Consider the following 27,103-nt stretch of genomic DNA (forward strand, 5'->3'; position numbering starts at 1 on the left):
TCCATTGCTAAGTGGCAGACTGAAGTGTTGTACTCCCAGTGGTAATTCGATGTCGCGCGCCTGGATGATGGCCAGATGGATGCGGCCGGCCGAGCCGTGGAAAACCGCCATGCTAAATTGGGACTAGCGTTAATGACATGCGCTGTGCGGCACAGCGAGCACCTGCAGCATTGCAATCCAGGGTATCTCAATCACCCTGTACTTCATCAAATTGGTACATCTAGAGAACGGCTCTGAACAATGGAAGGGCTGCCGCCGCTTCAAACATCCAGAAGTGAGCGTGCCAAACATCCGCGTTACATACGTCATCATCTAACGCTTCCCAGGCGACAGCACCAGCTCGCTGAGTACTCTGCCCAACGAAATACTACTCCAGGTCTTTTCGCATGTCGATTTGCATCGTTCCATTCGTGTATTGGGCTACATTCCAGATGACCCCCCTCCAAGCTCTCCAGACGAGTATCTCATTTCCGATTTTCGCGCTAATTCTCGCTCGCTACTCAACATTGCGTTGACGTGTAAGAGGTTCACGGTTCTGGCTCGCGAAGTACTGCTCTCTTCGCTCGTGCTCGAGGTCGGCTTCCCAGTAACATTGAATGAGCTTTCCAATTCGGACATCTACGGCCTGATCTGGAGATTGCAAGCACGACCGGAATGGAAACGACATATAAAGCAGCTGAGATTATGCTTACCGTCGGAAGATCGTGGTATCATGAAGTTCAGTGGACGAGGTCCGGTAGAGCCTCACGTGAACTATCTTGTCTACGAGAAGGCGTGTGAGATCGTCGCTTCCCTCGACCTACCTGTTTGGTGGAAGACAGGGAAAATTGCAGAACTGAAAGGCACATTTGCACGTGCTTCGGCTTCCGTGTTCTTAGCTCTGTTACCAAATATAGCGACCTTGTGCATATTCGACCCAGAGTCAAATCTTACCCTCGCTGAGCCGCATTTCCAAGACACGCGCCGTTGGCAGAGATTTGCTTTCAAGCTACCGACCGCGCATGTGCTATCTTATTTGAAGTACGAAAGTCCCTTACCGCCGCTATTAGGGGGTGGCTTGGAGCACTATCCCAATTTGCACACCCTCGACCTGAGCATCAGACTTCAAGGCCAAATACACTCGCAAGTTCGCATGGCATCCGAGCACTACCTCAGCAGCCATGGTGCACAGCCAACGATCCGACATCTCCGTCTAGACTTCGAGGTCAGAACCGTCGGCGTGTGGAATACCACTTCTCGAGCGTGTATGACGAACGTTCTCCGCGCCTTTCCCGATATTCAATCACTCGAATACTACGCGGAACCGTCGGACAGTAAGAACCCGTATCGGAGTGTCCGCGCGTTTCCTGCCTATCAGGCAAACATCCAATACTATCCTACCGGGCCGTCTTCTCTTGAGGATGATGTCTACGTAGATGAGCAGCACTGGGATCGAACGATATACGATGCGCGAAGCGAAGTCACCGACTACCAGAACCTCGTGGACGGTATGATACATCTGCGACCATACCTCGAAACCCTGAAGCTACCAGGCGGCTTCTGGACATTGCCAGGCGCGATGCGCAAACCTCTACCGCGATTCGACCAATTTGCGCAACTCAAGAAACTGGTCATTCCTCAAGCAGCGCTCATATCGATCAAGCTCGACAACATGCGTTTTGACGCCGTCTTTGAAGGCGACTTCGAACTTTCACCGACGCAAGCTCTTCCGACGTCTTTGCAGCACCTCAAGATCTTCGACGTTGACTTGGCATTCTTGGAAAGCAGGTGGCTGCAGGATCTCTTCGGCGCGCAGAAGGCGAACTATTGGCCGAGGCTGCAGTGTGTGGAGATCTTGATGGGGCCTACAGTCACAGGGTTGTGTCTTGAGAAGTTGAAGGCTAAACAGAGGAATGCGGACTTTTGGAAGCTGGTGGATGATGCGAACTTCGAGGTGGTGGTGGGAAGAGATGAGGAAGGACCGGATGCGTGAGGTGGCTCGCAACTGTCATGTACGAGGCGGGGATATGTTTACAGCGGCCTATGGTCGATACAATGAGATTTTGTATATGCTACGCTGCTTCGAACGAAAAGCAAGGAAGTCGAAGTCGTGTAATGTGGTCTTTAGAAGGAATCAAGATGCACCTGTCAAACGCAACATTCGATGTAGGCAACTGAAGAGATCCCGCGCGTGGGATTACACGAGGAGAAGATAGGTGGTAAAGTTTAGTGATTCGTATAAACAATATGCAAGTCTATATATGCACAAAGAAGTCGTGGTATATACAAGACTCCGCCCGACCAAGCGAAGTCCGATCATGCCATCATAAACGCCGCGCTATCATCGTTCAAGCCTCATAGGTATCATCTAATCCAAAAGTAATCCCACCCAATAGTATCAAAGCACACACATTTAGACCTTAGTCTCAAACATGCGGGCCTCCACGTCCTTGCCAGCAAGCACAGAGTCGCTGTCAATAGCACCATCAGTGGTACCGACATGGCTCTCACTGTAAGCATCGAGCTCGGCGCCCTTGACCATGTTGAGGTAGATGGGGTAAGACCAGGCAATCGCGAAGAAGATGAGCGGGATGCACATAGCCTTTCGTGTACCGATGCGGTCAGCAACGTTGCCGAGGATGACGGGGCCAACGGCACCACCGCAGACGGAGGAGACGAGGAAAGAAGCACCGCGCTTGGTGTGGCGACCGAGACCGCGGAGTGTAAGGGCGAAGATGATGGGGAAGATGCAGGACTCGAAGAAGAGGACGATCATCAGCATGCTGAGACCTCCCCAGTTGGGTCGGGTGGCGCTGCCAGTGTTGGTGCCGATCGCAGCGCTGATGAAGATCATAATCAGGGTTTGGAAAGCGAGGAGGACGTAACGGGGCTTGCCGCCGTAATACATGAGTCCGGCTGCTGCGAAACGTCCGACTGCGAAAAGTGCTTGGGCGATGGCGTAGAAGTTGGCTCCCTCGTGGTGGCCTTCAGTGACGGAAAGGTCAGGGCGCGCCTCAGCCTATGGATCCAAAGTCAGTAAAAGTTTCATATCGTCTGTATACGAATTAAACTTACAAAATAGTTAATAAAATAAGCAGCGACGCCTACTTGGCCGGCAACGTAAGAGAACTGGGCAGCGGTACCCCAGAAAAGAGTGTACTGCTTGCGGAGAGGCTTGTCGACGTAGCCGGTAGCAGCGGTGGTCATCTCGGCTTGGTCGGCCATGTCGGAGTCGGTAATCTCAGGAATGGGAGCGAAGTAGAAGACAACGGCGAGGATACCGACGAAGCCAGCAATACCAAGGTAGACCCATTGAACAGCCTCGAGAGACTTTCCGTCGGTACCAACATTCTTGAAGATGACCTGAGCAGCGAGGACGGGAGCAACGACAGAGCCAACAGCCTGAACGGACTGAGACAGCTCAAGACGGAACTCGGAGTACTTGGGAGGACCGCAAACAGCAATGTAAGGGTTGGCGGAAGTCTCGAGAGTCGACAGACCAGAACCAGCAAGGAACATGGCACCGCAGAAGCCACCGAAGCTTCGCTTGACAGCCGCAGGCCAGAACATGAGAGCACCGACACAGTAGATGGAGAGACCGAGAATGAAAGTGTATCGGTAACCGAACTTGCGGAGGAACCATCCAGAGTATGTCAAAGGACCGATGAAGTAAGCCCCGAAGTAAGCAGCCTGGAGACCAGACGACTCTCCACGAGTGATGTCAAGAGCGACCTGGAAGCGAGAGTTGAGGACATCGAGAAGACCGTAGGCGAATCCCCACATGAAGAAGAGGATAGTGACCAAAGTGACGGGAACGATGGATTGGCGGACCGTAAGAGCAGAAGCTCCAGTGACGACACGGTTGTCGACAGACTTGCGGCGAACCTGTTCGTCGACGACTTCAGCGACTGAAGGGCGACGAGCTTGCTGCTCGTGGACTTGGTCCAGAGTAGGCTCTTGCGAGCCGTTGTTTCCAAAGAAACCCATGGTGATGGTAGGGTAAAGATGAAGATTGAGAACGAAGGTAGATATAGCCCAAGGATCAACAGATGATATGTCTGTAGAGGCGAATCCCAGATAGTGAGAGACGAAGAGCGAGAAGCTGATGCTGTTTCAGTGAAGGGATGCAGCGCACACTATATATCCGCTCTCCGCGTCCCCAGATACCCATCTCCATGGTATAGGTCGCGACATGGGGCTGGTGCCATCCAGACTGCAATAGCAGTCGGTAGCCCATTCGGTAGTCCCATGCTGGCGTTGGTTGAGCGCGGCGTATAAGCCGGGGTGTTGGGGTAGATTCTACTGCTAACGCATCGCCCCGTACGCTACACCCCGGTATCCGCAAATTTTCATCGGAGAGGTGCCGTGATGGGCTGGCTCTTCCTCGGCGACTCAGTAGCCTGCATATTCTCCCCGAGAGTATAGCCGGCAAACATCGGATGGTGCGTGTCTGTGTCCAATCACCACGTGCATAAGCATGCACTAACAGCAGCGCATGGACGTTCTTCTCCGAGCGGTCCCACTTAGTCGTTGAGCCTCATGAGACAAATGCCTCGCAGATGGGGCTCGATAGCATCTCCGCGTTGCCAACCCCATGGAGAGACTGTAGCGCAAAAAAAAACTGGAATGCACACAACAGTGGAGTCCCCAACCCGCAAAATGCCCATTAGCGAGCTGCTCCAGCGCCTTCTAGAGGGGCGCATCATCTGCACCCCGCTGTTGATCTCAGCGATCTCGCCTGCTGCGATGTCGTCAGGGTCCTTCGGTGCAGAACCTCTAGAAGGCGTTTTTACAAGCAACGGCAAGCGAGGCTTGTAGGGCCAGCGAGTGAACGACAAGCGATCCAGGAAAGATTCTGGGCGCCACCAAGCCTTCTTTGGGGAATTCGTGATCTTGTTTAGCGTTGGTGCGCACCGTCTCTTGGACGCGCAGCCAGTAGCCTCTGGGCTCCCTTGGCATGTTTTAGGCACAATGACATGAGGCCTTGTTGAGGCTCCGACTGCTGGGCCAGGGTGGTCTCGCATGGCCTGAAGCTTGGGGTCTGTGACCTGTTTGCCGCGAGGCTGCATGCTGGACTGTCCTATGGCTGCGCTGCGATATCGCGATATTCGACTGAAGCATTTGGACAAGCGCTCAACATTTGCGGTGTTGGTTTAGTACATACCAGCTATGCCTAATAGCTCGGTGGCTTTGCAGATGAAAAGATCTTCACATCGAGCTGAGAGTATCGACAGTGGCTTACAATATGCTCAATCAGTGTGGATGGAGGTCTTCATCTCTTCGTCAGAAGGTGTAGATCTTGCACTCGCGATATGCATCCGCTATGCGCGGCACTACGACCTTCGTCATGTGTAGTCATCAGACATGACGCTCACAACTCAAAGGCCCGTCTCATTCAGAGCTTGGCAACCATCAGCCTCCATCTCCCCATCTTTTACTAGCAAGTCTGCCGCATCTCTACCAGGTTCACCATCTTTGCCTTCCGCGGGCACTGTACCCAACTTACAAGGGTGTCTGCACCACAGGGGTGGAAGCTGGGGTCGACATCTCAACGAGAGCTTCTAGTGTGCTTCTAGCGTGCTTCTCCGCATGCTCTTTCTTCTGCACCACGCGCATGTAAGCTCCAAAATGACGTGTCGCATGTCAGCGCCACTCCGCAAGTACCGTGTAATTGGTCACGCGAGGTGCTGGCGGGAGGTTTGTCGGGAGATCAAAGGCTAGGCGTCGGAGGTGTCTCACGTGAACACTTCTGGGCGCCACGGCGGCCTGGATCACGAAAGTGTATGTTTTGGCCGTTCTGCTAACGGAGATGGGGTGTAGTGACGGGAACCATGCACTGTGGTGCGCTGGTAGAGGAATATGTCGCCGCACGTAGCCGGCTAGTGGATGCCGCTTTCTGCTCGTCTGGCGGTTGTTGTGATATCGTCAATGCGTCTGGGGTGCCCATGGAGCATGGTTGGAGCGTAGGCGATGCCGAAAGCACTCGCATCGTGCGCGCAAAGTGCCGGGCATCCGTTGGTTGAAAGCGAAAGCGGAGGTAGAAACAAGCGATTGCCTGTGTTTTGCCCCTCCGAGGACTAGTCTTTCACGCAGTCTCGTGCATAGTGGGATGATGAGTCTGTGCAAGGGTGAAGAGGTCGGAGTATTGCCAGCGAAAGCGCCTATTACCTTTACGCGCCCACTCCGTTATCTACTCCATGCGTCTGAACTTTGAAAGGTGGAGCGTTGCCGAAATGGAGATGGACAGAAGACGCGCAGCAGGATAGATCAGGCCTCGATGTCTTCACGAAACTTATCGCCCACCTTTGACAATGTACTCGTCTCCCAACGTAAATCCTCCAAGTACGTCTTTTAGCCCTTCATCATAGTCAGGCTGCACGTCTCTTCCCTCCTCGTCCAAGTTACCTAGATAGTTCGTAATGTCCCTCCCATCAAACTCTCTTACCTCAAACCCATTTCCCAGAAATGACCACATGTTTCCTTGTCTGTACTCAATCTCAAAGTCTTCATACCGTGGCGTTTCCATAATCTTGAGAAAGTGGAGGCGCGAGCCGGGCCACATGGTTGCTTGACCATCCGTCTTTCCTTGCTTGAACCAAGAGCGGCAGGGTGAAGTCCACGCGGTGCGTTGCAGAAAGAGATCGGCGTGTTGGCGAAATTGCAAACAAGGAGCAAGTTTGGGAGTAAGAGACTTGATTTTCTCGACCTGGCATTTTGTGATGGCGGAGAAGATGTAGCGGGTCCACACCTCGATCAGCGGCATGAAAGAACCATGACCGAGAGGACCATATGGACCACAGAAGGAAAACGTGTTCGGGAAGTTTGGGATACCAACGCTGAGATAAGATGTTACGCCTTCCTCTGAACCCCATAGATCGCGCAGATCACGGCCATGGGCTTTGAAGGGGAAACGCGGCAGCCAGGAGGTGTCGAAGCCGGTCGCGCATATTATCACGTCGACTTCGTGGTGGTTGCCTTCTTTGTCTGTGAAACCTGTGGCTGTTATGGAGCCAATAGGGTCGGTAAAGACAGTGGCGTTGGGCGCAACGAGAGCTTCGAGATACCCCGGTGCTGGCGTTGGACGGCGGCATCCGGGATTGAAGTTCTTGGGTATCATCTTCTCGATGAGACGAGAGTCATGATTGAGCTTGTTGCGCATTTCGGTGTCTGCATATTCACGTGCGAGACGAGCTTCCTCACTGCCTTTGATGATGAACTTGAAGCGCTGGTTGAGTTCGTTCTCAATCTGTTTGCGATACTCCAGGTACTTCTTGGGATTTTCTTCGAGGTATTTGAGCTGTTCCTCGCTGTCTATGGAACGTCAGTGCTTTCCTTCATCCTGGAGGGTAGAGCTTACATCGAAAGTTTGCGCCGTTCTTTCCGGCCCAGGTTTGAGCAAAGCCTGCTGTGATCCATATTGGCGATCTAATCCAGTGGTACAGATGCTGGACTTTTTGTTGTATTGACGCGACAATTTGCACACCTGAGCTACCAGCACCGATGACAGCTACGCGTTTATTGGAAAGATCGTAGCCTTCTTCATAATTCGCCGAATGCATTAGCTTGCCTCTGAAGTCTTGCAGGCCTGGGATCTCTGGCCACTTCCACTTGTTCAAGACACCGCCGGCGTTGACAAAGAACTCGGCACTGTCTTCAAACACGACGTCCTTCTCCAGATCACGAACGCGGAACCGCCATAGACCGGCCGCATCGTCCCACTCCACATGCTCTAAGCGGTGTCGCAGCCTGATATACTTGGCGATGAAGTCATTTTCGCGTTCGATGGACTTCAAATACTCCCAAATCTCCGGCGAATACGAGTAGTAATGCGACCACAGTTTGATTTTCCAAGAGAACTGATAGTTGACCGAAGGGATGTCGCAGGCGCAGCCAGGGTATCGGTTTTCCAACCAAGTGCCGCCAACATCGTGGTTCTTCTCATAGCATACTATTTCCAGGTTCTCCATCTCTTCTTCGGCCTTTTTGAGAAAGTTCAGAGTCGATGCGCCAGCGCCCATTAAGACGACTTTGACCTTTCTCTTCGTCCCCATGGGCTGTTCGTTGATTCGGTAGCCATGTTGGTCAGTTTCTGGTGGCAATTGATCACGGACCTTTACGTTGTCGTCAGCCGCAGTGCCAGCAGCAGCGTATAGTGAACTCGGCGGATCTGACTGTATGCCCATTCTGAGATGATTGGCTCGAAAATGTATGAAAAGTGAGTTTGTTCGAAGTACACCGAGGAGCATTCCGGGTCAAACAACAACTGCGCCATGACATATAGTTGCGCCGTAGCCAGACCTCGGAAATAGCAACATAAGGGCGGAGATGGTGACAGCATCGCCAGCAGCACTGCGGGGTAAGATTAAGTTCACAATACCTAGGTACCTTACACAAGCTTCGCATGTGTTTTGACCCGTGAAAGCGTTTTCGAGCCTGCGGTCAGAATTGCTGGTGCATGACATTCTCTAGCAGGTGCGCTCTGGTGACACGGCCATGGGGCTCTTGGGAGATGGCTGCACGCCCAAAGAGACAGCGCCGCCGCTGTGCGCATGCGACATTGTAGTTGGCTGCAAGCATACAATGACTGATGATAGTCATGTTTTACTCCGAGTTGGCGAATACGGGGGCCATAAAGGGTGCAGTGTGCGGAACAATGGTACGAGATGGGGGATCAGGCACACGGTAGGGCTCCGCTCCCGGTTGTTCTTGGCTCCGCGATAGTTGGACGGTAATGACAGCAACGCCGCAAACAAGCCATAGCCGTCTTCCCACCACCCTAATTCCTGCATCGCCATTGCGGAGTCCTGTGTCCCTCCTCGAATCTCGCAGTTCCATAGCAGCGTCGCCCAGCGGCCCGCACTCCCCGCTACAGCCACGCAAAACACGCTTGACGATCCGTTCGACAGCTGCCACCTACGCACAGGCAGGGCTGCTTCCCGTCCCTCATTCCTGCCCACCAGGATAGTTATCAGCGCCGGCGCATGCGAGCGCGCGACATCGTACGAGTCGCAGAATCGCCTTGCGTCTCCCCCCTCTCCGCGCTGGCTAGGTTGCTGGACTCGAAGCTCAGCTCAGCGGCCCTGGTCATGGTGCCCGCGCAACTTGGTCAGATAGCCTCGTGAATGACGCTTCCCACCGCACCGACTCCCATCGCGCCTTCCTAACCATCCTCGCGCCTTCCTGCCGCCATGTCGTACTACGGAAACGGCCAGAACTACTACAATCCCAACATCCCGCACTCCAATGTGGGCGCGCCCGGCCAATATCAGGATCCCTACAACCGCCGCACGCCAAGCGCTGACAATGGCGATGCCACCAACGGCGCGCCCACGGGCTATGGGCACCTCCAGCAGCTCGACCGGCGCAACAGCATAGCGGCCCGCCAGAACGACGAGCTCTTCATCGGCGCAAACAGCTCCCCGCAGCCACCTCAGGGTCCAATGTCCCCCACAGCGGGCGGGTTCAACGGCGGCTATGGCTACCAGCGGGCGCAGCAGGCGTACAACCCCCAGAACTACAACACGCAGCCCATCGCTCTGCCCAACCCCCAGCACTACGGCGGTGTAAGCAATAGGACCTTCGCGCCGCCCGTCTCTGTGTCGGCTTCACACCAGCCGTACAATCCAGCTGCCTACGCCGACAGCAACATCGCACCCACCAACTCCCTGAGCCAATCCTATGGCTTCTCGCCCACCTCCCCGACCGCCTCATACCACTCGCCCTCGGTATACCAGAATCAGGGCTTTGGAAGAGCATCCTCTGTCCAGAGTCGCGCGTCAGCTTACGCAGCATCGGCCGCACCACCACTGCCTGCTCCTCCAGGGAGCGCGCAATCTGCGGGTGAGGACTGGGGCACCTATCCGAACCGACGACCCTCGAACGCGTCCTCGGGCTACTATTCCTCGAGCGCCTCGCATGCTCCACTCCCGTCTCCCCCGGGATACGACACTGGCTACGGCTCCCAGCGCGGCGACAGGTATGCCTCCATGTCTGGCAACGCCCTTCCACCCACGCCCGAGGTCCCTACACATGGCTCGCCGCAACGGACCAACACGGTATCATCGCGACCGCTACCCCCACCACCACCACACGAGTCCGACAGCGACGAATATTTCGCGCCGCAGCAGAACGGGTATCAAGATGAACTATTCAACGACGTTATGAACATGACATCTGGCGGCGCCCAGGTCCAACAGCCAAACGGTCAATACTACAGCGAGTCTGCAGGAAGAAACGGCACGAATGGCGCAGTTGCTGGACGCGACACCTACCTTAGTGACGAGAGCGACGTAGAGGCAGCTGCTGGTCTAGCTGCACTTCAGATGGCCGAGGAACAGGAAAGAGAAGACGAAGCTCGTAGAGCTAGTGGTGGCACCGGGCTCTTCAGCAACTACACGTCGGTACATTCCCCGCAGATGCCTGCCGAGCCGATGCGACAGGAAAGTGCCAGCGATAGTGACTACGTGGGTATGGACGTGGGTACCTATGGCGGCGGATTCGCACCATCTTTCAACTATGGTGGAGACCCAAGCGTACTGGCAGCGGGTGGAAGTCACACAGCGTCCACCTCAGGCTCTCAGCGACGATCCGACCCTATGCACGACGACTACGACCCGATCCATCCCTTCCCGTCCTTCTCGAGCAACGCGCGTGTCGACACATTTGGTACCGGTGGTCTGGAAGAGCCTAGCGCACGGCGGCGGAGCTACGACGAGGGCGATGAGGTCACACTCATGGATAGCGCATCTGCCCTGTCCGGCTCGACACTCAATGGCCCTTCAGCAGTAATGCCGGGCGAGCCACCGGATATGTTCTATCACCCGGGCATTTCGAACCGGCCACTACCCCCACCTCCAGTGAACACCGGCAGCCGGCGAATGAACCACCAGAGCAACAGCTCCACTGGATCTGGATCCTACGAATACTGGCGTAACGCTCCTGCTGCGCAGCGTTCGTACCCGGTGGATGCGAACGCTATGCACATGATCTCTCCCACCGGGGCCCCTGTGCCCCGTTCAACCTCTCTACTCCAGCACAGCAATGCCCGAGATGCCATTCCCTTGCCTCGTTCCAAGACAGACGCTGAACAGGGGCACAGACCTAGACCTCCTCCCGGCAACCGGAATACCTTCTATGGCGGTGCCATGGATAGCGACGGCAACACCCTCACCCCTGGCAGCGCCGAAGCCGTAGCTATTGACCTACCCACGATTCCAGCCGGCAAGCGCTTCAACCCCGCCAAGCTTTCCAGCATCGACTTCAAGAAATGCACTGAGCCTTGGGCACTTAGCTCAATCATCTCCTGGCTGAAGAACATGACCGAAGGCGAGAATGACCTTAAGGAGGGTCCGATTCAAGAAGGTCTTATTGCGCTATTCACTCACAAAGTTCCAACTATGAACATTGCGGATGCCGAGACACTGAGTAGTCGGGTAGTGGCTGAGATGTACAAAGCAGGCACGCTTGTGCACGAGGAAGAATGGTTGAGATTCTCAACCGCGAGCATGACTGGAGTAATATTCCAGCTTACGGGGGCCGGATGCTACGCTCCCATGTTGCATACACATGCAAGCCCGGGTCGATGTTACTCGCACCATTGCCAACGCACACTCAAGAAGATCGACCTGCACGCTCCTTCCGCCGCACCTCGATCAGAAGACTGGGCTACCTTCTATAAGCTGAAGAAAGAAGACATCGAAGGAGCAAACAAGAAGGAAATTGAACGTCAAAACATCCTACACGAGATCGTCCAAGGAGAAGACAAGTACATGAACCGACTTGACGTATTACGGCACCTCTACCGGGACCGACTTCAGTCAGCCCAGCCTCCGGTCATACCTCCTAAGAAAGTCGACAGATTCATCCGCGACGTGTTCAGCAAGGTAGACGCAGTACGGAAAGCGAACGAAGACCATCTCCTTCCACAAATCAAGTACAGACAGCAAGAGCAAGGTCCATGGATTGTAGGCTTCAGTGATATCTTCCGAGAATGGATCCGAAAAGCGAAGCAGGCCTACATCGAGTACGCCGCGGCTTTCCCGTACGCATCCTTCCTGGTTCGACAGGAAGCTGACCGAAACATACTGTTCCGCACCTTCCTGGACGACGCTCAAAAGCACAAGCTATCAGAAAAGCTTGGATGGGATACATATCTCAAAGGCCCTATCGACAGACTGCAGCGCTATGGTCTTCTCATAGACACAGTCATCAAGTACTCGACTGTGGACAACGAGGAGAAACGAAATCTCCAGGTCGCCAAAGAAGAGATCAAAGCCGTGACACTAGAGTGCGACAGCCGTGTCGCTGAAATGAGTCGGAAAGTCAGTCTCACCGACTTGCAAGCAAAACTCATCTTGCGGCCAGGTATGCAGCGAGTGGAGCTCAACCTGGATCACCTCGGCCGAGAACTCATCTTTCGAGGCGACTTGCAAAGGATGGGAGGCAGTCGTTTCAACTGGCTTGAGACCCACGCATTGCTCTTCGATCATTACCTTGTGCTCGCTAAGGCAGTCTCATTCCGAGAAGCAGACGGTGTTACCAAGTCTGAGAAGTACGATGTGTCAAGATTGCCAATTCCCATGGATCTTCTTGTTCTCGAGAGCGAAGACGATGATCCGGTTGTACGCTCTACCATGAAGGGTATCTCAACTGTCACTACCGTGTCTGGTCGGGTTGGTTCTGGGGCCGCTACAAGATTGAACAACAGCCCTGTACCCGGCGGTCTATCACACACGAGCACCTCAAACTCGCTTGGGTCGACCAACACAAGCAATTCCGGCAAGACCATGGTCAACACCACCTCGAATGATGCTTCAAAGGATGAGAAGATTTTGTACCCCTTCCGCGTAAAGCACTTGGGCAAGGAGACTTACACGCTATATGCACCATCAGCAACGAACCGTGCCGAGTGGTGCGACAAGCTCATCATTGCGAAGACGCGACACGCAGCAGCTCTCTTCGCTCAAAACGCCGAACCGTTCAAGCTAAGAGTGATGGCTGACGCAGCCTTCGCATATGACAGCGCGATGCCTTCGCAAAAAGCTATCACGATCAAGGGAACGCCTTTGGACCGCGCAGTCGACGAAGTGGAGAAACTTTTCGTCAATGTTGGGCGGCCTGTCCCCATCTGTCGCGCAAGGGTGAACTGCGCAACAGCCTTCAGCCAGCCCTACGGCAAGCACATGGTAGCCGTTGGTACAGACATTGGAGTCTACGTGTCGGAATTTGATAATCCTAGAGGCTGGTCCAAGGTATGTAATGCGTTCGTAGTCGTATGATATGGTGCTAACACTCATAGGCAATCCAAGTACCACGTGTGACGCAAATCGCCGTCCTCGAACAGTTCAGCTTGATGCTGCTCATCTCCGACAAGGCACTGATTGCGTACCATCTCGATGCCGTGTGCCCAGTCAGTGGCGTAGCCCCGTCAAACGACTCAACACGACGAGCACCTCAAAAGCTATCGGGCGCACGCGACATTGGCTTCTTCGCCACCGGCGTGATGAAAGACAGAACGTTAGTGTTCTACAAGAAGCGTGACGGTATCTCATCCACCTTCAAGGTGCTTGAGCCTGTCTACCAGAAATCATCCGAGAAGAAGTCCAGGATATGGAAGTCTGGACGCACAGAATTTTTCCGCGAGTACGACGAGTTCTATATCCCAGCAGAGTGCTACACGATCAATCTCTTCCACTCGTCGCTGGCAATCTCCACAGCAAAGGGCTTTGAAGTGCTTACCCTCGACAAGAAGCAGCCATGGTCCGTACCCGATCTAAAGCAATCACACGTGGCCACCATCGCTTCACGTCTTCAAAACCAGGACCCACTGGGCATGTTCCGCCTCTCGGATCAAGAGTTCTTGCTCTGCTACGAAGAGTGTGCCGTATACATCAACAAGAACGGTGACATCTCGCGGTCCGTCATCATGGAGTTTGTCGGCAAAGCCAAGTCTGCCGCTATGTACGGTCCTTACGTACTCTTGTTCGACCCAGACTTTGTCGAGATCAGAAATGCGCAAAACGGTCGTCTGCGTCAAGTTATCGCTGGACGCGATGTCAAGTGCCTCGATGACGGGCTCAGCGGAGGTTCAAGTCACAACAGGACAGTCAAGCTGAGCTTACAACATCCGCAACATGAAAGGAGTCAGGTTGTCGTTGAGCTTGTACTTAACGAAGGGCAAAAGGAGTAAGGCAAATACATACGGATGGATACTTGGATGGCCTGCTGTGCAACACCATCTTCCCGACCATACTACGCTACATCTACGGCAAGCGGGCGGAGTTATGGAGTCAGGACCCCGGGGCTGGGTATACCCACCGCTGCACTACCCGTTGCGACAGAGCTGGGGCGATTGGCGCTCTTTCTTGCATATCATTAGGAATCTGTTTCTTGTTCGCGTAAGGATACCTGGTTCATTTGTGCTTGGTGTTTTGGTTTCTCAGGCGGCTAGTCTTGCATGTGCTGCTTGGTGTCGGTGTTCATGTTCGAGATTACGGTCGAACTTATGTAGTTGAAATGCGGTAATCATATCACAACCCACGAGGCATTTACTGTAAGAGGTGTTTGAGATTCCTCTTCTCGTATTCAACGCTCGTCCAGCCCTCTCATGACTACAATGAATATACCTCAGCAGCCTCAAACACGGATCCAATGCCTCTGCCGCTGTTCCCACCCCGGTGTGGGTATTTCGAAGTGGTCATCGGGAACGGCACCGTTGCAGCGCGTCATCAGCCCCATCCACCACACTTCAAACACGTCACCCTAAGTCGCGCCTGCCCATGTCGTTTGGATCATAAGTTGCACGATACCCCAATAGTGAATGTCGTAATCCTGGCAGCGCCGCGAGACCTCCGTCCACCAACCCTCAAACACCATGTCAAGATTCTCGCGTGTCCAGTCCATCGCTAGATCGAACTCGGCGTTCGTGCCCGGCCATATCTTTCGTCGCAGCCTGAGGTGGGGGTTCGAGGTCAGTACATGCGCATGGGTTTCGTACAGTGGGGGCTTACCTCTTCTAGATAGCATCTGCCCGCTGCATACAGATCTTGATGACGTCCAGGTGGTCCAGAGCAAGAGCTAGTATGACCCAAGAGAGCATTTTGTGGTACATGGGTCTGCTCGGGTGGTCGATGAGCTCTTTGGCTTTGTTGATGGCTGGGTAAAGCTCGCCGGCCTCGAAGAGGTCTGCGATTTCGTTGAACTCCGCTGCGAAGACGGGGTGGTAGATTTGTGCGAGACGCATAGCGATGGAGGTGGATATTGATGTTTGTTGTAATGGTGAGATGCGGAAGGCTGAGTGGATGTGATGGGTATGGTCCGTGGCTGCCAGTGCTGTACCTAGTGGACGAGCGCAAGTTTGTTTGCAGCATGACGCAACTTTAGAGCTAAGTGAGGAAAGAAGTACACGTTGGCGCTTCCACCTACATGACTTTATAAATCCGTGAATTTCTGCTGTTGTACTAATGCAGCTGTCAGTACACTTATCTAGCTTTTTCTGCTTATGAGATTCTGAGTTCGTGTCCGAATTCAGTTCGGATTAAACGAATCACGACCGTTCGTCGGCCAACATGACAATGCCAACGACTCCGACAAGCTCGCCGGATGTGCAAGAGAATGAGAAAATGGCTACGACTTTGCAGCCAGGCTCGTTCATCCGTGTTCGCACTGCGAAGGCTTCAAAGAAGTCTCAGTGGTCCAGCTCAGTGTAGTAACGTGCTAGACATCTACAAGAGTGTGTTTTGAGCGATGATGAGCTTCATGGCTTCCGTTTGATAGCTCTACGTTGCAAGTGTACCAACGGCGTCCTTGAAAATGGCCTTACATCTCTTCCTGGTCGACCGGTCTCGCTCTTTTCCCATCTCTCAAGCTCTCTAACACTCTTCTCTTCGATCAAGTACGGCAGAATGGCCGGCATTGTTACTGAAACGCATGTTGTCTGGATCACCGTTATTGCGCCAATGCCATCACCGCCGTATCTTCCACTTCCAGAACAGTTCACATCAACGACGGAATCCAGTACATTTTACGAATGTGCTCCCGATGTACCAGAAGCACCAGACACCTCGAAGTCGGAGATAGCAGTATACATTACAGCCGCGGTAGGGACTGTGTTCGCTGTCTTGATGTTTGCGTCGTTGATGGCATATTTGAGGAGATCGAGGATGGATGGAAGAAGACTGAGACATGAGAATTGAGTACTGGGCGCGAGATACCGAAAGGGAAACTTGCCTGATCGTGTATCATAATCAAACGAAGAACATTCGAGAACGCGACCACACTCACTGTGCCACTGGAACATGCATGGTAGAAGCTCTTACAAATGTACTGATTCCAATGCTGAAACTTGTACTGCTTGACCAAATGTGCAGTTCTCATTAGATCTTCAAATGCGAGGCGTTCTCGTATGCGAAGTCACATGTCTGCCTTTGCAAGGCACCCCAGCGCCTTTCCGTTTATTTCGCGCATTTTCAACTAAGCCGATGCTGACAAGATTACCAAGTGCTTGGATATGGCCAAATGTCGCCGTCGAACATGGAGGTCGGCGCAATTATCGGCCAGAGCGGTCCAGAGAATCCTTTGGGTGTTGGCCAAGTAGATAACGAGCATCGAGTGGCCCTCACGATCGCCAATGCAGCGTTGGGTCATCATCTTGGGGTCTTCCAGAAGCATGGTGCTTAGCGCCAGGGTTTTCCAGGTCTGATGATGGCTGCATCCGCTAACAGAACTAGAGAGGCCGGGATGGCCATTTCGTTAGTGATTCCATCGCACAACAGCAGAACTGGGTGCTCCGGTTTTGATAATGGTTATCGCTATGGGGATGTCGATCGGTCCGAAGCGTATCGGATGTGGAGAGTGTTTAGTATTTTCGTTCTTGGTGTGGAGCAGCTGAGCACGCGATATGTAATGCGAATTGAACGCGGATGTCGTAAGAACGGCAATCAGCAGTAGGCCTTTGTGCGGCGGTGGTGATGGCCTAGCTGTGTCGGGGAAGGGATGACACCGTCAGGCGCGTCAACTCCTGCCACCCGAACGAGTTGCCGGCCCGTGCACGCGCCGCCTAATGCGGGGGCAAAACCGCCGCGGCTGAACAGGTCCTCACGCAGCAATCAACTCAGCTGCCTCGTGATGCGACTCTCGCAATACCGCCTCGTACAAGACGCATCTTCGTCAGGCAGATGCCTCGCCCGAAATAACAGGGCAGAATTCCTCCACGACTCGTAGCGGCAGGCAGCCGGGTGGCAGTTCGCTTTTTATCGGATCCCACAAACGTCAAATATCACCTTATCATGCTAGGAGCGAATTAAGGATAGGCAAGAAACTTGGCTCAGCATGCCATGGCCACCGCCAAGACACACAGAGCAGGGTCCGTCCCACCAGTCCAACTGCATCAAGAAGGAGATATACGCGGAGACGACAGACGCGCCAGCATGGCTCGCTGGACCGGGCGATTGGCGCTGCGCTCAAGACGCTCTAGAAGACGCAAGTCGTCAATATTGGTTGGATCTGGCGGTGCCCGTTCCACACCATTCTTTCACTGCGGTCCTCTTTGCTTGGCCGTCTTGGGTTACTTCGCCCGCCGCGACAAGCCTTCCAACGGGTAGCTCGTTATCAGCACCGTTCCGTGGGACCACTATCTCGCCCTCCCCGCAGCCTCGGTCGTATAACAACCGGTGTACCCTGCTGCTTCAGCCGCTCAAGGCTCTCCGCTGCCTCACCAGTATTTGACGTACCAGCTGTTGATACAGTTGTTTTTCCTCGACACCACCAGGTTCGAGTTGCTTCACGTTTTCGGGCTTGCTTCCCGCGATCACCGCTTACACTCACCCGTGTGCGGCTCTTCTCAACACGCGCCATAAAGTACTAGTCCACCTGACTGTACACACCACACTTCATTCAAAATGGCCATCTGGAACCGCAAGTCGAGTTCCTCGGACGGCGCAAGTCCTCACGCTTCTGATCCTGAGTATGGCACCAAGCCCGAGTACCAGCACGAGACTGGAGAGGTCTCCGCTGTCGACAGCAATGGCGTTGCCGTCCACTCCGACCACACGCATCTGCACCGTGGTCTGAAGTCGCGCCACATTACTATGATTGCCATCGGAGGAGCCATTGGAACTGGTCTCATTATCGGTACTGGTAAAGCGCTGGCACAGTCTGGGTAAGTAGCGCGAATCTGGCGACTTCTCATCATCACTAACAACAACAGCCCTGGTTCAATTCTCATCGCCTACACTTCCGTCGGTCTCATCGTCTACGTCGTCATGACTGCTCTCGGCGAAATGGCCGCTTGGATTCCTCACGCTTCTGGTTTCGCTGGCTACGCTACCCGTTTCTGCGACCCTGCTCTCGGGTTTGCTCTTGGTTGGACTTATTGGTGCAAATACATTATCACGACGCCGAACCAGCTTACTGCCACTGCTTTGATCCTTTCGGAATGGAAGTCTAGAGATGAAGTCAATCCCGGAGTCTGGATTGCAATCTTCCTAGTCGCCATTATCTGTATCAATTACTTCGGTATCAAGTTCTTCGGTGAACTTGAGTTCTGGCTTAGTTCTATCAAAGTCATCACGATTGTAAGTCTCAAGCGCTTTTCGATACAAAACAATACTGACTAGAGAAAAGGTTGGTGTCATCTTCCTCTCGTTCCTCCTTGCTGTCGGTGCTGGGCCTGGTCCGGCAACTGGCTTCAAGTACTACAATGACCCCGGTGCGTTCAAGCCGTTCATCGCTGGTGGCTCTGCTGGTAAATTCTACGGATTCTGGAGCTCCTTGGTCAACGCCGTTTTCGCCTATCTCGGTACTGAACTTATCGGTGTTACTGTTGGAGAAGCCCAAAACCCGCGCAAGACCATTCCTCGCGCCATCAAGCTCACCTTCTACCGGATCTTGTTCTTCTACTGCTTGTCGGTCTTCTTCTTGGGCATGATCGTTCCCTACGATTCCAAGGAGTTGGCGTTCGCAAACAAGGCTACTACCGGTGCTTCCGCTTCGCCTTTCGTCGTCGCCATCAAGCTTGCGAATATTCCTATTCTCCCCACTATCGTCAACGCCTGCATCTTGCTCTTCACCTTCAGCGCTTCCAACTCGGATCTTTACATTGCTTCCCGTACGATCTACGGTCTTGCTGTCGAAGGCCATGCCCCTAAGATCTTCCTCTGGACTGATAAGCGCGGTGTGCCTGTACCTGCTTTGGCCATCTCCGCTCTTTTCTGCTGCACTGCTTTCATGAACGCCGCAGATGATGCCAAGGTGGTTTTCGGTTACTTCGTCAATCTCACCACCATTTTCGGACTGTTGTCTTGGATTTCGCTTTTGGTGTCGCACATCTGGTTTGTTCGCGCGCGTCGCGCTCAAGGCATTACCAAGGACATGATGGCGTACACTGCTCCGTTCGGTCTTACCGGATCTTACATTGCGCTGTTCTTCTGCATCCTCATCGCCTTGACGAAGAACTTCAGTGTCTTCACCAAGGATCCGAAATATGGCTCTTTCGACTACAAGAACTTCGTTACTGGATACCTCGTAAGTCACCCAATTCGTTCATGTACAAATAGCATGCTAACAAACATTTCAGGGTATTCCGGTCTACCTGATTTGCATCTTCGGTTACAAGTTCATCATGAAGTCCAAGATGGTCAAGCCCCACGAAGCCGATTTCTACAGTGGCAAGGCCGAGATCGACCGCGAAGAGGAGGAATTCCTCGCTCATGCAGCAGAGAAGAAAGCCACCGAGGGCAAGGGTGGCAGCTGGTTCTACCGAACCTTCGTTGCATGGTTGATCTAGACTGCAATTAGCGACTATATCCGTTAGTTTGGTTTACTAGATGCCATTGCTGTGCGTGCGCCGCAGAAGGTGTTGGTGGTGACCTCACCTAACATTAAGGACGGCACGATATTCTCTGAAAATACATATTGGATTCTTCAACTTGACTGCCAACCATATCTTGGTCGCCAGCTACCCCGCCAAACTGATCCGAATGCTGCTTTCATCCGTGACTTGATGCAACTACACCCTCACACGGCATGAATTGTCGCTGATTTGACACACCTGTCAGTAAAACTTATGACTGCGCAGCTTTAAAGCTAAAAGTATCACCAATACCCACATGAGTGTACTCCACAGCGGGTATACAAATGCCAAGACAAGTCACGTTACCCGTCTTGGCCATCATCCTGCACCTACACTCACAACGCATGACAACAACGTCGCATTAAACTCACAATTAAGCTTAAACGCCAGCGCGGATCCAAAATCCTTATCAAAAGCCAAACGATCAAGCAAAGCACATTGTCTTGGATTGTTGCCGTGCTTGCCGTCTGCGAGCTTCCTGGATGGGTGGGTCGATCGGGTATACGGCAACGGCGAGCTTGGGGTGCGGGAGACCCTGGTTGCGGGTGAGATGCGTGTTGACACCGCGCCTTTCCATCGCAGCGTTCTACTGCTAACGTCGACATACATGCCGCTCGCCGTCGCCGTCGGTGCAAGTGAAGTCCTCCTGGGTCACCTGCGTGTATGCGCAACATTGCGACATGCGCGACACCAACTCCGTCGCTTCCACTGCCCTAGAGTGGTAATCCACGACCAGGCAAACGGTGCGCAGACCGCCTGCACGGAGGCCCTCTCAAGCCCTTTCTGAGGCCAACGTCGCCTGCTGCACTGCATATCCTGCCTGCCGACGGAGCCGACCGGGCAGCCTTACGACGCAGGCGTCCACGATCTTGGGAGATTCGTCACGACGAAACTACCGCCCTCTACGCGCGCTTCGTGACATCGGTCGAGAGGACAGTGGCTATGGTGATATTTTAGACTGCTATCCTCTCTTCTATTGGCCAAGACAATGTCGAGTCAATTGGCGATATGAAGCGCTGCGTTGCTAATGACGTGTGTAGTATCGCGAAGGGCACGCTTTCCATGCGTCCGCGGCAAACTTCGACAACCGACTAGGATCATACTGCCAGATCTGGACCTCGAGGAAGCAATCTTCCAACATATTGATGCATCTAGTGCTCGCTTATCGCCAATGGCGCGATGTTGCTGCATACTCCCATCGCAACGACGCCCGAGATAGCTGCTTTGCAAGGTGGGAACGGGAAGGATTCGAAATGCCAACATTGCCAGGTTGCAGCACCGTGCTCCGCCGTACGACGATCTTCATCCATAGGGCTGGCCGTTCTTTCATCCCCTACCTTTCGCCTAATACGGTAGCGTCACCTGAACCTCACGATGCCCGTTCGTTGGAGTACCACAATGACTCTTCGGCATCGGACGTCCCTTCGTGGGCTTAGACAATAGCACTACGGCATACGGAGTGAAGCGATCTTTCTCACGATGTAGGTATTGGGGACACATCCCTGATGCGCCGGAAACTAGTAGGGGGAACTGGGTGGAGACTGAAGGGCCCCTCTGGTCTAGTACACGCCCCTTGGAACTCGCGGTCAAGACCATCACAGGTAATTTACGAGGCAAATGGTTCCTGTCGAGTCGTTCCAAGCTTCATATTGTCTTGAGTTGCATATATAATACTTACTGCGACACGGTTTACTCTACTACCACAAGCACTCTCAATCTCAAGCTGCATTACAGTCCCAAGTCACATAGACAGTCAACAATTCTTAGCGCTACCACTCATCAGAGCCCATCGCGAAACTCAAACATACACAGCACAACAACTGCTCCTCCAAACATTTCTCTTCGATATCAAGGACATCGTATCCAAGCCATCTCAAAAAGCTCAAGCGGAACCGAACGAGCAATTTGCAGCAAATATGAAGCGATCAAACATGGGGACCATGCCACAATCCGCCGTACTGGATAGCGACCATGGCTTTGTATACCGACACGGGGAAGACGAGTCATACAATGCGCCAGTCTCAGCAACTACGGAACGTTCAGACCATCGATTTCGTATGACACACACGAAAGCGTCTTACCCTCATGATGCGTCCGGATTTCCCAACTACGCATCCTCGGCTGTTCATCATCTCACGAATGACACACCCACAGACATGTGGAAATGCGCTGCATGTGGTGCAGACAACCCAGACTGGCACGATTTCTGCCCTTTATGTGGTACGACGAAATAGAGCTCATAGCGATAGCCGTGGGCTGCCTTAGTTCACTCTTGTCGTCCCTGTCTCGTTTCAAATCCCCGATCTCGTTGTTTTCATGTTGAGGAGGTTGCTATCTTTACCATCTTTGTTTTTTGTACTTTCCAATTCTCTTACTGCCTCGTGTCTTGTAACATCACTTCTCATTATTGCTTTTCCTTTGTACCTGTTGTTACTAGCTGTTTCCTGAGCTCATTCTCGTCATTACTGTCGCTACCGATGTCACTACGTTATCCTACATGCTCTCGTTTCTATCACTTTCCAATCTTTGTCATCGAACTATAGCGTTAGTGGTTGGCAATAATTGCTTTCTCATAGAAGCGATAGATAGTTGAATGTATTCTACCTTAATTTCACTCTAGCTTTTCATGTATGTATCGTGTGTTTATGCTCGCCTTCATGTTCCAAGGAGCGGGCCAGTCATAGCGATTTTGTACTATGGTCAATTGCTCTCATTATCTCATCATCCTGTCTCTACTTTTTGGATGAGCATATACCTCACAGCTTACAGTCGCGGCGCACAGTCAGGACGGAGAGTTAAAGCTACTCGTCAGAAACAACAGTGATCGGCCTCGACGGAGTCAAATCACGACCAGTCATCGCATGGTATATAAATGCGCGTCGTACTTCCTTACATTGTACTCATTTTTCGAAGGCCCTTCATTGTTCTCTACCTTACATCTCAGCGTATATTAAAATATGTTGCCCATACTTCGGTCACCGAATTATCACATCTAGGCACTCGAAATCACTTAACTATAGCGACACCACTACTAGACAACCCTCGTGAACTCAAAATGATAATTGGGCTTCTTGTGGTAGTATCATCTCAACGACATAGATCTCGACACAAGCTGCAACCAATGCTTTCACAAGAGATGCAAAGATTGTCTCAACCCTCGCGACCCCTATCCTGGCGAGAAAACTCATTAAGTTCGAGCGCGAAAGCCAGACTACGATTCTGGCTTCACAAGTCAAAGAAACGCTGCGACTACCCGACCCTGATTTACTGTGATCTTCAAGTCTTCGAATCAAAGATGAGCTCCTTTTAAGATATCGACACGACTTCGACTTGATCAAATCACCAGCCTTTGATTGCGCGAGATTTACATTCGATCAACATCCAGCGGGAAAAGAGATCGACCCAGTTCTTTGACCGTTCGTTTACGACGCGAGTTACAATTCCTTGTCAAGTCAATAGGGCACATGTCATAGACATCTAGCTTCATCTTTTTCACCACATGTTCTGTAATACCAAACACAATGCCCCTACTGTTCTTTTGTTTCCCCAGAAACTCCACTTTCAGGCCTCTCTTACTATATAGAAGATATACGTACCATATACCAACGTATGCGCGGAATAATCCAGTATCGTAGCGTCCTTTACTCACAGAGTCAATAAGCGGAACCCATTCCGCCTCCCCTCGGCACCTACCCAATCCAGCAACCCGCCAACCTCACCCACCATCCACCTAACCCCCAACAAAGCAAAAACTACCGTCCATCCCCTCCGCGTCTACCCCAGCTTTCCCCCAGATCCACCCGCCTCCACAGCAAAACTCTTCTCTCTCGCACAAGACTGGCCGGCAAAAGTCTTGACGCACGTCGAAGGCTTCCGTCACGCATGCTGAGTGGTGCGGGAGGCAGACAAGAGGGGTGGGCAGGGGCTGGGCGTGCGTCAATGGCGGACTTTTATCAATGACCGAGTAAGAGCGTGTCATGTTGGGGTGTGTACCCGCGGAGCAAACTTTGGTTAACGGGTGAACGGTCGCTGGATAGTCACGGTAATCGTTGACCGGGCGCCCCATGGGGGTGGAGACGATGGTTATTCGGCTGGACTGGCGTGCAGTGGGCGCGCTCGCGCGACGGCGGGGATCAGCGTCTCGTGGCTTTTGGGAGGTGGTATGGAATGGTCCCCGGACTTTTATGTTGCGAGGGATTGGTCTTTAGCTTTTAGTTATCTGACATTCTTGGTCGGTTATTGTGCGGTGTTGCTTGCATCTCTCTTCTTCCCCGCAAGACTATTCACCCGTCTTGTATACCGGCATCTCTACCGTCGCCATGGACGAAAAGCCCGCCATTCGCCGGCTCTCCCACGCCAGTGATTCCCCAGATAGCACATCTATTCATGCCGCACGCAAAGCCTCCATCACATCCTTCGGCCATGGGAGAACAAAGGCAGAGGAGCGGGCGCGCATCGACGCGCTGGCTACGAGTCCAGGCGTGACCATGGCATCTTTTGCGCATCTCGACGAGAAGAAGATACTACGGAAGATGGACTTGCGCCTCATCCCCATGTTAGCACTATTGTACCTACTCTCCTTCTTGGATCGAGGAAACATCGGCAACGCGAAGATTGAAGGGTTGACGGAAGATCTTAACATGACTGGTGCGCAGTACAACTGGTATGTTCTTCACAGAGCTATCGTTCTTCTAATTCTATATGATGTTCTAACAATAGAAACAGGTGTCTAACAGTCTTCTTCTTCACCTACGCCTTCTTCGAAGTACCTTCCAACCTCCTACTGAAAAAGCTTCGGCCATCGATCTGGCTCCCAACCATCATGGTAGCATGGGGCATCGTCATGACGCTCATGGGCATAGTGCAGAGTTACGAGGGATTGTTGATTGCCAGAATCTTCTTGGGTGTTACGGAAGCCGGGTATGTCTCTACCGAGTCCCTGTCTGCCTATGGAAACGGCATGCTCTACAGCCGATTGAGCGCGTCAGGCTAACAGACCATCTAAACAGTCTCTTCCCAGGAGTAGCATACTACATCACAATGTGGTACGCACGCCACGAAGCGCAATTCCGGCAAGCCCTCTTCTTCTCCGCTGCCTCCGTCGCAGGCGCTTTCTCTGGTCTTCTGGCCTTCGGCATCGCACATATGGACGGCGTAGGAAACCTCGCGGGTTGGCGCTGGATTTTCATCCTGGAAGGGATATTGACTGTCATCGTGGCAGTCATTGCATACTTCACGCTCTACGACTTCCCGGAAACCGCTACTTTCCTCACTGAGGAAGAAAGGGCCTTTGTTGTATACCGCTTGAAGTATCAGAACTACAAGGAAGAGGCGGATGGAGGCGTTAGGGTCGCGCAGGATGATAGCTTCCAGTGGAAGTTTGTCAAAGCGGCGTTCCTCGATTGGCAGATTTGGACAAATGTCTTGGTGTATTGGGGTATGGTTCACCTCCTAACTCTTTTGCTGGTGTGCCGAGCTAACATAGGCAGGTATCGTATGCCCGCTATACGGCATATCCCTCTTCCTCCCATCCATCATCCGCGCACTCGGATACAGCTCTTCGACGGCCCAACTCCTCACTGTACCCATCTATATCACCGCTTCCGTCTTGGCTGTTGTTGTCGCGTGGTTCAGCGATAGAGTTGGCAAGCGGTATCCTTTCATCCTTGTATGCCTGTGCATCATGGCTGTCGGCTTCATCATGTGTATCGCGGGTGGCAGCGTGCCGGGGCTCGTATACGCGGGTGTCTTCATCGCGGCGTGTGCGCTGTATCCAGCGTTCCCTGGAAATATCACATGGCTCAGCAATAATCTTGCTGGAAGTACGAAGAGAGCTACCGGGCAAGCTATCCAGATCGCCGTGGGTAATTTGGCGGGTGGTAAGTTGTCCATTCCTCATGTGCCAGTCCTTGTTGCTGACTTTCGCTAGCCATGGCCTCCAACTTCTATCGCGCAGAAGACGCGCCGCGCTATCTTCTCGGTCATGCTCTCGAACTCGGGTTCATCGTAGCGGGTATCCTAGCGTTGCTGTTCATGGTGTTCAACTACAAGCGCATCAACGCGAAGAGGGAGCGACAGGTAGCCGAGGGCGCGCATAACGGGTATACTCCCGAGGAGCTGGGCGCGCTTGGGGATCGGGCGATTACGTTCAAGTATTTCCTGTAGTCTGGGTCGTTAGTCTCGTACTTCAAACAGATAGAATGTGTAACGACGTACCCTTGCGCCTGCGATTGCAAGAGTTTTCGGCGATAATTATGGCATTCAGCCAAAAACTCCCTTCCTGGCTGTTTGTGCATCGCTCGCGTGTACTCAATAGTCCTGTATGCCCGTCTCACCCGTCAACACCTTCTCCTTCCCCTCTCCGTCTGAATCGAAGTCGCTCTCCATGCTCTCGAAATACGCGTCCTCCAAATCTCGTTCCGCCTCAGGGTCGTCGTACTTGGAGTTCTTGTCGACTAGTTTGTCGTACTCAAAATCATCGTCTCCGCCTCTCAGGAAGCGCTGTGTCATCTCGTCGATCCACCAGGCCCTCCCTTCTTCCTTCGTCATGGGCACATCATCCTTCTCCTCCTCCATTATCTGTCCCTGCGGCCCGCGATTATATGTAAAGAGCGAATTCGGGTCGGGCTGCGACAGCGCGTCCTTCTTGGCTTCGGCGCGCCACAGATCGGTCGCCATCTGGCCCGAGAAGCCCTTCTTGCGGCCTTCGGCTTCGCGCTCGGATGCAGTTTGGAAGCGGCGTATGAGACGGTCGTAGAGGAGTGGATCGGCGAGTTCGAGGGACGAGTCGGAGAAGTATTCGGGATGCACTTCGAGGTAGCGCTTGCGCCGGTTCTTAGCCTGGAGTCGTTGCGCGCGTTCGTCTTGGTTCTGGCGGAGTTGGTCGCGGAGTAGCGATTCGTCTATCTCATCGTCCATTTCCACGTCTTCGGTTGTAGGGGCTGATGCGCCGCCGTTGACATGGCCATTGGGGGTCGCGGGGTCCTTGGCTGCATCCGGCGCGTTCGCTGGTCGTAGGGCGAGACCTGGCGCCATGCTCGGTGATCCGGTCATATATGGCATGCTAAGAGGAATCAGACTCCGGAAACCCTCTCACTGCAGTCGCTGTGGTAGAAGTGATGGTCAATGGCAATGCTTGGTAATGACGCCACACGCCGTGCTGGGCGCCACACTCTAGTGCGAAACGCGCCCAGTCGAAACGAACTCCACCTTAATGATCGCCCGTTTCACCCGTGCATCATCCCATTCAGCCAGGAACAGCTGGCCTTCTTGGTT

General features: G+C 53.1%; 8 protein-coding genes across 8 annotated transcripts; 4 read left to right on the forward strand and 4 right to left on the reverse strand.

Annotated features, from left to right (window-relative positions):
• Positions 1–240: 240 nt before the first annotated feature.
• Positions 241–1,972, forward strand: J4E84_010116 (uncharacterized protein; the record flags this gene model as incomplete). The annotated part of the gene is made up of 2 exons (XM_049392674.1): positions 241–274; positions 327–1,972. The coding sequence occupies 2 exons, from the start codon at positions 241–243 to the stop codon at positions 1,970–1,972; spliced, it is 1,680 nt and encodes a 559-aa protein (XP_049239622.1).
• A 420-nt stretch (positions 1,973–2,392) lies between these two features.
• Positions 2,393–3,966, reverse strand: J4E84_010117 (uncharacterized protein; the record flags this gene model as incomplete). The annotated part of the gene is made up of 2 exons (XM_049392675.1): positions 2,393–2,998; positions 3,055–3,966. The coding sequence occupies 2 exons, from the start codon at positions 3,964–3,966 to the stop codon at positions 2,393–2,395; spliced, it is 1,518 nt and encodes a 505-aa protein (XP_049239623.1).
• A 2,305-nt stretch (positions 3,967–6,271) lies between these two features.
• Positions 6,272–8,162, reverse strand: J4E84_010118 (uncharacterized protein; the record flags this gene model as incomplete). The annotated part of the gene is made up of 2 exons (XM_049392676.1): positions 6,272–7,290; positions 7,337–8,162. 2 exons carry the CDS (start codon positions 8,160–8,162, stop codon positions 6,272–6,274), a joined length of 1,845 nt encoding a protein of 614 aa, XP_049239624.1.
• Positions 8,163–9,167: 1,005 nt separating this feature from the next.
• On the forward strand, positions 9,168–14,167 carry J4E84_010119 (uncharacterized protein; the record flags this gene model as incomplete). Its single annotated transcript, XM_049392677.1, has 2 exons — positions 9,168–13,229; positions 13,277–14,167. 2 exons carry the CDS (start codon positions 9,168–9,170, stop codon positions 14,165–14,167), a joined length of 4,953 nt encoding a protein of 1,650 aa, XP_049239625.1.
• Positions 14,168–14,992: 825 nt separating this feature from the next.
• Positions 14,993–15,220, reverse strand: J4E84_010120 (uncharacterized protein; the record flags this gene model as incomplete). Its single annotated transcript, XM_049392678.1, has 1 exon — positions 14,993–15,220. One exon carries the CDS (start codon positions 15,218–15,220, stop codon positions 14,993–14,995), a length of 228 nt encoding a protein of 75 aa, XP_049239626.1.
• Positions 15,221–17,876: 2,656 nt separating this feature from the next.
• J4E84_010121 (uncharacterized protein) lies at positions 17,877–19,762 on the forward strand (the record flags this gene model as incomplete). The annotated part of the gene is made up of 4 exons (XM_049392679.1): positions 17,877–18,136; positions 18,185–18,551; positions 18,601–19,500; positions 19,553–19,762. The coding sequence occupies 4 exons, from the start codon at positions 17,877–17,879 to the stop codon at positions 19,760–19,762; spliced, it is 1,737 nt and encodes a 578-aa protein (XP_049239627.1).
• A 4,385-nt stretch (positions 19,763–24,147) lies between these two features.
• J4E84_010122 (uncharacterized protein) lies at positions 24,148–25,993 on the forward strand (the record flags this gene model as incomplete). Its single annotated transcript, XM_049392680.1, has 5 exons — positions 24,148–24,491; positions 24,554–24,748; positions 24,838–25,265; positions 25,318–25,707; positions 25,758–25,993. 5 exons carry the CDS (start codon positions 24,148–24,150, stop codon positions 25,991–25,993), a joined length of 1,593 nt encoding a protein of 530 aa, XP_049239628.1.
• A 144-nt stretch (positions 25,994–26,137) lies between these two features.
• On the reverse strand, positions 26,138–26,863 carry J4E84_010123 (uncharacterized protein; the record flags this gene model as incomplete). Its single annotated transcript, XM_049392681.1, has 1 exon — positions 26,138–26,863. The coding sequence occupies one exon, from the start codon at positions 26,861–26,863 to the stop codon at positions 26,138–26,140; it is 726 nt and encodes a 241-aa protein (XP_049239629.1).
• Between the last annotated feature and the right edge of the window lie 240 nt (positions 26,864–27,103).

The sequence above is a fragment of the Alternaria hordeiaustralica genome (assembly GCF_023758085.1).
Source record: "Alternaria hordeiaustralica strain BMP 2776 chromosome Unknown scaffold_36, whole genome shotgun sequence".
Lineage (NCBI taxonomy): Eukaryota > Fungi > Ascomycota > Dothideomycetes > Pleosporales > Pleosporaceae > Alternaria > Alternaria hordeiaustralica.